Genomic DNA, 9,188 nt, shown 5'->3' with positions numbered 1-9,188 from the left:
GAAGGAAGGTGTTCCACTTTCCTCCAAGCCCAAGGAAGCTGCTCTGTTTTCAACCCTGTGGGCCATGTGGACAGCAGTCCTGCAGGGACCCCTCTAGCTTGAAGTTATGCAAAACACAGATTTTTCTGACAGGTTTGCACAGAAGAGCACTACTAGTTAAGGTAAGCATCTGGTTCTAAAGAATTCACCTGTTTGCAAAGCAGGCTACCACTTATCAAAGGCATAGCAACCCACAGCAGGAAGCCATGGTGGAGAGACCTATCATTTATTGAATTTAGGTTTTTTGCTTTTCATCACCCATATCTGAGACTCCAGATAGATTTTGTTATAAAAACATATAAATCCTTGAGCAGAGCAATAGCCAAAAAAAAGAAACACTACAGGAGGTGAGATATAGTCTTGGGTGCAGTGGGAGAGAGGGCTCAAGAGGTAGATTGCTTCTGTGGTGCTGCTGCAGTCCCATGAGGTCTAATGCCTCCTTTTAAGACACAGGTTGGACGATGGGGATCTGGGAAAGGCTGCAGTGGCAGCCACAAGTTGAGTGTTTCTCAAAAATACGCATGAAAATAAGCCTCTGAAGTGAAGTATCTCCAACACTGCACTGCAAAGCTTGTTGCTCTCTGGGACATTTTCTTCAGAGGGTTTTGGCGGGGGGCTGCTGCAGAGACCCCAGCCTCGCAGCTTCTTGGTTGGCCCGCACAATTTGGTGAATGAGGTACTCGGTCTCCTGGCCCACCTCTGCCAGGCGGAGGTCAAACTCAGTCAAAGCCTTGTTATCTGCCAGCCCGTCAAGCAGCTGCTTCCCACCATCCTGCAAATGGGTGAGAAGCAGAGATTAAAGGAGGATATCCAAAAGTGAAACGTCTTGCTCCCTTTCCCCCCTCCCCAGGGCAACTTGTGTTGCCAGCGATAGTTCCAAAAGGGATGAAGGCCTTCACCCAAGCCCAAAGTGTTGCATACAGGAGAGGTACACAGGGAAGGAGTGTAACCTTATGCAGCACTCACTGATATGACACATGCTAGTGACTCCCTCTGGGTACTGTGTCAGGAGTCCTCAAGCTCACACTGGTTAATTAGCACAGCTGGCAATGATAACCTGAGAGGAATCTCTGCTCTCCTCTGTCCCCTGGTCCCCAGCTCACTGCTGAGTGGGGGCAAACAGCGCTGTGGTTAGTGCACTGCAGCTGATCTTGGCAGTGCCGAGAGCCCCAGTGCTGGAAGCCTCCTGCCTGGACGCCATTTCCCAAGTTGGGTTGACCTTCCTGCGGGGAGCAATTCATGAAACTAAAGTCCAGCCTGTATGGGACAGCAAATGCGATGTAGATAGACTTATGGGGGCAACTGACTTCGGGGCATTTCCCTCCCTTACCTGAAGCACTGTTTTTAGGGATGTGACAATTTGCCTTTTTTTTCCCCCACAGCTATTCTCTTTCAGGTACCAAATACAACTCCTGCCCCCATCTCCTCCGTCCAAGCAGTCCCCTCATCCCAGTGCCCTGCCTCTTCGACCTTTTGCCAAAAAGGACGGAGCAAAAAGGACCAGGAAGGAGACTTTTTTTAAATGGGGTACAGAGGTCAGAATTTGATGTATCTCTAGCAAAGACCCCCATTGCCCCAAAGGTAATACTACCGGCCCACATATTGGGCTGCTGTGGAGGTTCACAAATGGGAAGAGCTCATCAGAAGGAGCTCATCATAGGAGAGCTCATCAGAAGGAAGATGCTAGGCATAGAGATTATTATTTACTAAGCAAAAACCCTTCTATCCTCTCCAACCTTTGCCCCCTTATATCATTTAACTCAAATGGTATGCCACGTCCAGGATCATAAAACTCAGAACTCACAAAAGGTTTTCTGCCATCAAATCCTTTTAAAACCATTGTCAAACGTATTGATGCCAATATTCCTGCCAGCAGGGACAGCTGGTCTTGCTGTCTCTTTATTGTGGCAGTGAGAAAAATTGAGGCAACGCAGAAAGTTTAAAAGCCAGCGTGATTGCATTTGGCTGTCTAATTTCAGATTTCTAAAGCTCTTTTTAATCAGCAGAAGAGAAGTGGTCTGGTTTGTGGGCATGTTGCGTGCTGCAGCTCTTAGAGATGTAGCAAGATCTGTGGATCCTTCTCTTCCTAGAAAATGTAAGCCTGTGGTTTAGGAGCCACTTCCAAGCACCCAGACATGACAGTTTTGACCTACTGCACCGCTCCAGACCTGCAGGGTGAGTTAAAGGAGCTCAGCAACCAAGCCAATTTTCTAACAATCTCTTCTGAGTGTGTGACGGACAGGAGAGTTTCTGGGAAGGGTGACACTGTCTGTGTGCTGCTGAGTGACAGATGGCACAGCAGATCCAAAGCACAGAGGCTATGCCCTTGTCTCATGCCGCCTATCATTAGTATCTACTCCCACGTGTGTGAAGTGGCTGTGATTTTTCCCAGACATACTCCCTGGTTTTCAGTTTTCTGGGAGGAAAATCCCTCTCTGCCCAAAAGCCCAAAGCCTGGAAGCCAGATTCAGCCCTGTGAACAGAGCTAGATGTAACAAGTGAGATAAATGCGTGTGCATGCACAGAAGATGTCCTTCTGCTTCCTTCTGTCTGCTAGAGACTCTTCCCTGCTCGCAACTGATTGTTATCGCAGTAAGATTAGAAAGTGAGGGATGCATTTGCCTCTGCAGCTTCGAGGCAGGGCAGGCTCAGCATCTGCTTTGCAAGGCTACCGTGCAGGCTCACAAACTGCGGGGAGATGGGGTTTCTCTTACCAGCCCCAGATGGTTGCATGAGAAGTTGATACTTGTCAGGGTGGTGTTCTGAGCCAGGACCTGGGAGAAAAGCATAGCAGTTGGCTCTGACAGGTTATTACTTCCCAGATGGATGGACTTCACGGTGGTATTGGTCAGCAGGGCACGGCCGATCGCCTCCCCGCCTTTGTCCTCCACGCAGTTGAGGCGCAGATTCAGGGAGGTCAGGGTGGAGTTCTCAGCCAGGGCTTGAGCAAGAGCCTGAGCCCCCAGGTGATGGATCTGGTTGTTACATAGATCGAGGGTTTCTAATCTGCTGTGGTTGATCAGCTTGCCAACAGCTTGTGCCCCCTTGTCCCTGATGAGATTGTGGGACAAGTTCAGCTCCACCAAGCAGGGGTGATCCAGCAAGTTATGGACCAGCAGCCTGGTCTTGTCATCATCCACTTTGCTTCGTGTCAGCTTGAAAACCTGTGGGAATAAAGGACAGGGCATTAAAACAGCCAGCTTTGTACAAGACGTCAAGGGAGTTAAGCCCATGGTCCAACAGAAAGGATTCATCTCCCTTCACTTCAGACACCTTTAGCCAATAGGCTCAAGTAGTTGCTTTTACAGTGGGCCCATACTTCTAGCAGGCAGGGCATGCCACTGATGTCCCATGCCTATTCTAGGGAGAAATGGTTCATCTCCTGGAAATGCCTGTTCCTCTGCTCTGAGTCCATGGGATCTCTGACACAGGAAGCTAAATTAAAACAAGATGAAGCTGCCCAAACACCTACAGAGCAACAGCAGAACTCACCCAAATCACAGTCGAACACTGAATGAGCACATGCACTGGTGGTAACCTCAGTGCTCTCTGTGAAGGGCAATGTCCTCCATGGCCAGGGCACCTTAATAGCCACAGGAGAGGTAATTTATGAAGGTTATTTATGAAGCCAAGCAGACAAATATTTCCCAAAGCATGCCAATCTGTGGAGAGTGTGTTCAGCCAGCTTGCTCTGGCTGCACTCTGGATAGCAATGCCTGCTGATATTTTGGAGGGGCTGAGTATCTGCACTGAAGTTGCCACAGCACTGAAGATGGTGTTAGTGCCAGGAAGGAAGACCCCATGCTCTTCCTGGGGCTCTCTGCTACTCTGGGGCGTGTTGACATGTATTTACTGAGCATAACTACCAAAAACTCCTTATGAAAAGCTCTCTCTGTGCTTCTCTCCTTCCCAGAACTATGTGAGGAGTTAAAACAGGACTGTTGCTTTCTTTTGCGCTACAAGGAACATGTTTTGTGGGAACAATTTATTTTTCTCACCGACCCTCTGACAACCTGTTCTAACAAGGACATATGCAGAACAAGATACTCAGCACTAGGCCAGCAAGTTAACATCTCTGCTCTCTGCCAGACTGCAACTTGCAAAAGGAAGGGTGCTGCCAGCAAGCAAAACTGGTTCCTGGGTTTCTATCCCTGGGCAATTTGAAGACCTAACTGAGGAAGGAAGGTTCAGTTTGGGATACGTTACTTTCAAGTTGTGGCACATCTTCACAGCGACAGCCAGGTTGCTGCAGTCCTGGTGGGTGAAGTTAAAGAGGTTCCACTCAAAGTTCATGCCACAGTCCTTTACGCCGTAAGTGAGATGAAGCTCTTCAAGGTGAGGGAGAGCAGTAATGAGGTCTCCCAGGTCATAGTGATGCATTGAGACCTCGCCAAATCCAAAATCACTCCCTGTAACAGAGAGGTCATCCCTCTCCTCCTTTTGATCCTCCTGCACTGGTGGCAGGAACTGATCAACCTCCAGTTTCCGCACATAGTCTTTGCAGAGGGGGATGAGTTCTAGCACCTGGTTGGGGTCTGTGGTGTTAGGGATGAAACATTTCAGGAGGTTCTCCAGGTGACGTTCAAAGAACATCCGTTTCCAACTGTCTCCATAGTTGGAGATGTCACACACTTGCCAGCGCTCAATGCAGCATCTCTTCCAGTAGTCCTCATCACTTATAAGGTTGGCAGTCACAGCAAGTGGAAGGCCAGTGGATAGCCTGTCCAGCACCTTCCTTTGGTGCTCAGGCAGAAGACGGTCCAAAATAGGGTTCTCTGGAGGAGATGAAGAGAAGGAGAGGTTGGTCTGGGCTGTAGGAACCATGGCTGGCACTGTGGTTCTGCCTGGGCTCCCAGCTGTGTGCCCATGCCCTCCTCTCTGCTCTCTTCTCAGTTGCCAGAAGCTGGTGCAGAGAGCTAAGCTGGCAGAAAATATGTAGGACTAATCTACATTTCTGTGTAGGATTTCTAACTTTTACAATAAAACATGAGCGTAATTGGGTTTACTCCCATAATGTTTTAGAACTGCATCAGAAACTTAGATCCCAGTTTAAATTTAGTTTGAATGCAGTTTATATTCAAAGCAGGACTTCTGCTCCCAAGAGAGCTAGTTCAGGCTTACAGCAATGGGAAAGCTTGGCTTGTCATTTACTGAACTTTCTCCCTTTGGTTTCTAAGCATATTGAAGGATGATATTTGAGAACAACTGTCTTTATGCTCTTCATGCAAGTCCTTGTGCCTTTTAATCTTAATTCTGTCTGTCGTACACCAAATTGGTTCCTGTTCCTTTCCAATGTGACACACTCTTAGCCTTTAGATCCACCTTGTTTAAATAAAAGTTCTCTTTTCCCAGGAGCTTTCTCCTCTTAGTCTCTTTCCTGATGCTCGCCCTAAGTCTCAGCTGGCTTCTGTCTGGTGGAAGTTCTTTGTGGTAAGAATGTCAGAGAAAAGCCATGCATACTCATACCATGAATGTTTGGTACCATGTACGCAGTAGTGTTGAGTAACAGAAATAATCAGTGGAGAGGTCTATTTGAGCACGGGAAATCCAATTTTGAGACACAAAATGGGGTTAGCTTTATATTTCCTCTCATGGTGGCATTTCTTTCCTAACGACACCCAGGGTTTTACCACAGCCTGTTCCTGGAGTCTATTCTCCAGTGTCCTACAGCTGCACTGCAGTGACCTTCTCTGCAAAGTCCCACAACACAAGCAGATGTGGGACATGTATGGGCAGAACTATGCTACCTTCACTTGGGCTTACTCAGGCCACAGCAGTGGGCAAGATGCAGCTGCACAGCTCAGGTAATAGCATAAGGGTCCCCAAGGCACCGAGCACACTGCTTTTATGTGCGCACAACGTAGGTCCAATCTGTTTGGAATCGGCCTGACTGACCAGGCTGATAGGGGTGCAAGGGTGTCCCAGTTTAGACTCCCAAGTACCATCAGCTCCTGGTGTAAGGCAGCTCTGAGGAACGCGGTACCATCTTACAGTCCCAATATGGACACAGCTTTAGACCTATTTTTGGCCCTTGCCACTTCACTGAGTGGGCCAAAAAGACAGGTAGGCCCTTTCTTTCCCTCTCCCACTCGGTTCCCAGATGACACATGCTTTTTCCATTTTGCTATGTTTCATCAGTCCACCTGCTTCAAAAGCACCTTCCCTTCCTGAGAATATAACTTGCCACATCACCACCAAAAGCTGTGGAGAAGGCCTGAGACTGTAAGCATAATATGTATGCTGAGACGGTAAGTCCTCTGAGCAGGGAGCATTTCTCCATCTCTTTGTACAGCACTCAGCACAACGGGGCTCCATCCCCAAGTGCTACCGTAATGCATGCATGAGTCAAGAGGAAACAGTGACTCCACAGCCCCAGCCACGGTTGAGGTAAGCGAGTCGGTAAGCGAGTCCAGCAGGGCAGGGAAGGAAGAAGAAACGATAGGACAAGGCTAGGACAGAGGCACATCCTGGATAGGAGCCCGGAGGACTACAGCCATCCCTGGAGTGTGCAAGCACATACTTCACAACTAAACAGTTTGTTTAACTGGCTGCCTGAGGGGATATTCCTCCCCATCTGTTCCTTTGGCAGGGCTGCTACCACACTCTGCCTTTCAGATGCATCTGCCTGCCTTGTTGACCCTCCGCTCTCTGGGACTGACTCTCTCTCTCCGTGTGCCCCAGGGAAAACGCGCTCCTGCTTACTTTTGAAATTGTGAACAATGTTCTGGAGGCAGAGCTCAGTGAGATGGGGGACAGTGGCAAGGGTCCACTCAGGATCCTCAATGATGCGGTGTGTATAGTTCAAGCCAGCAGCAAATCTGTCCTGGAATGGATACAGCGAGGGAGTGGCTGTGCTCCTGCCACGGGCTGCTGGCTGCTGCATCCTGCTGAGGACCCACTTCTCCTTCAGGAGAAGCAAGGTGAAAATTGCTTGAGAGTCACCACCACATTTTCCAGCTGGGTTGCCTGCAAAAGAGAAAGGTAACTTTAGAAAGAGACCAGTGATAAGAATGGTCTGCTCACACTGGTCTCCTGTAATGCACTTGGCCGCTGCCCTTTGCCTGCCTCCTCTCCTTGGACCCGAGGCACTACAGCAAAACAACTATTATTCAGCCTTATCTTTATACACTGCCCTGTACAAAGAGGTCTCTAGGTACCATGTGTATTAAGTAGATAATAACATGGTGTTAATTCAGAGTGCTGTTGAGGAGGACGGGCAGGCATTGATTATTTACTGTCTTTTCTGATAAAAGAAATAGGTGAAGCTGGCAGGAGCTGGGTTTAAAGCAAAGGAAAATGGTGGTTCTTCACACGGTCTGCAGTTGAACTGGAGAATTGCTTGCCACAGGGTGTTGTGGATGCTGAGGGTCTGTGCAAGTTCCAGGACAAGTCCGTGGAAGAGAAACCCACTGAGAATGATTCAGTGCACAGGAACTGCATCTAGTTCAGTGTGAGTTGAACATAGCTGGAGGGAAGGAGAGTGCTGGAGGAAAGAAACACATATACTTGCATTGTTTTTCTACTCCTGTCCAGGCATATGCTTCTAGGCACTGTCAGAGATGGGATACTGGGTGACACCATCCCCTGGTTTGATCCAGTATGCCTGTTCTTATGGCTCTTCAAAGACAGATGCTTTACAGATTAATACACTGTAAGTGTATTCAGGGTTTTTTTTCTGCTTTTTGCAATTACTCACCAGCTGAACTCCTTCCAAACATCCATTAACTAGGGAGGTGGGTCAGACCTGTTCAGACCACACTGAGCCTAAGCAGATATGAGCTAAAAGAACCAGCCTGGAGCGGAAGGTAAGATGCCCAGTCCTGTTAGTTCTATGGAGCTTTCCCAGACCTTCAGATGCCCAAAGGAAGCTGTGACCCCATGGGAAGCCCATGCTGGAGCAGGCTCCTGGCAGGACCTGTGGACCCATGGAGAGAGGAGCCCACTCTGGAGCAGGTTTCCTGGCAGGACTTGTGACCCCGTGGGGGACCCGTGCTGGCACTGCAGCCCGTGGGAAGCCCTCACACTGGAGAAGTTTGTGGAGGACTGTCTCCTGCGGCAGGCAACCCATGCTGGAGCTGGGAAGGAGTGTGAGGAGTCATGCCTCTGAGGTGGAAGGAGTGGCAGAGACAGCATGTGATGGACTGACCACAAGCCCCGTTCCCTGTCACCCTGCACTGCTGGCAGGGAGGACGTAGAGAAATTGGGAGTGAAATTAAGCATGGGAAGACTGGGGGGGAGGGGAAGGTGTTTTGAAGATTTGGTTTTATTTCTCATTATCCTACTCTGATTTGATTGGTAATAAATTAAACTGATTTCCCCAAGTCTACTCTGTTTTGCCCGTGATGGTAACTGCTGAGAGAACTCCCTGTCCTTACCTCGACCCACGAGCCTTTCGTTGTGTTTTCTCTCCACTGTCCAGCTGAGGAGAGGAGTGATAGAGTGGGTTTGGTGGGCCCCTGGTGTCCAGCCAGGGTCAACCTACCAGAACACGTTCTGGCAGGAACACATTCCTGTGCCCCCTGCTCTAGGTGTACCTGCTCAAGCAGGGGGGTTGGACAAGATGATCTCCAGAGGTCCCTTCCAACCCCTACCATTCTGTGACTCTGTGAAAGACTAAGAGGATGTCTCAGGGCAAAGGTGACCTTGCACCACAGCAGAGTCCAAAGGATCCTGTGGTAACATCCTGCACAGAAGATAACTGCCAGGTAGTATCTTGTGCCACAACATCCCTCAGCTGAACAGTGCTTTGATCCCAATCAGTTCTTCCCTTGTAAAGGCCATGAGCCAGACAGTACTCCCCAGATGATGTCTTGTGTCCTTCCCCTGCACCAGGCTGCTCCCTTCTCCTCTGCCCTCCCAGTTTGTGCTGCCTCAGTCAGCACAGGCTCCCCTCTCCCTGAAAGCTTTGCAGCTGGCTTTGCTAGTGTTCTTCCATCTGCTCCTTCCCCCTCCAGAAGACATCTGAGGAAGGGCCTGCAAAGGAACTGACAAAGGCTGGGAGAGAGGAGATCTGTGAAATGCCGAGAACTAGAGGAGGGCAGCAAAATGATTCATGCTGTACTGCAGCAAATATGTCAGCAAAGGCTTCTGCAGATGCACTTGAAGCAGGTCTGAGAAGAGAGTAACCATTTCAGAATGAGAGTGAGGAA

General features: G+C 49.2%; 1 protein-coding gene across 1 annotated transcript; it reads right to left on the bottom strand.

Moving 5' to 3' along the window:
• Nucleotides 1–224: 224 nt before the first annotated feature.
• On the bottom strand, nt 225–7,001 carry DRC5 (dynein regulatory complex subunit 5). Its single transcript, XM_075089162.1, has 4 exons — nt 6,742–7,001; nt 4,246–4,814; nt 2,754–3,203; nt 225–811 (listed from the first exon to the last, which is right to left on the bottom strand). The coding sequence occupies exons 1-4, from the start codon at nt 6,920–6,922 to the stop codon at nt 635–637; spliced, it is 1,377 nt and encodes a 458-aa protein (XP_074945263.1). The 5' UTR covers nt 6,923–7,001; the 3' UTR covers nt 225–634.
• Between the last annotated feature and the right edge of the window lie 2,187 nt (nt 7,002–9,188).

The sequence above is a fragment of the Phalacrocorax aristotelis genome, chromosome 3 (genome assembly GCF_949628215.1).
Source record: "Phalacrocorax aristotelis chromosome 3, bGulAri2.1, whole genome shotgun sequence".
Taxonomy (NCBI): domain Eukaryota; kingdom Metazoa; phylum Chordata; class Aves; order Suliformes; family Phalacrocoracidae; genus Phalacrocorax; species Phalacrocorax aristotelis.
Note: the sequence above shows the minus strand (reverse complement) of the source record. Positions and strands in the feature narration are given on the sequence as shown.

Coding starts and splice junctions, on each gene's coding strand:
- DRC5 (XM_075089162.1), bottom strand. CDS start 6,922: ATGCAGCAGCCAGCAGCCCGTGGCAGGAGCACAGCCACTCCCTCGCTG. Junction 4,815..6,741: donor CATTGTTCACAATTTCAAAA/GTAAGCAGGAGC, acceptor CATCTCCTCCAG/AGAACCCTATTTTGGACCGT. Junction 3,204..4,245: donor AGATGTGCCACAACTTGAAA/GTAACGTATCCC, acceptor TTATTCCCACAG/GTTTTCAAGCTGACACGAAG.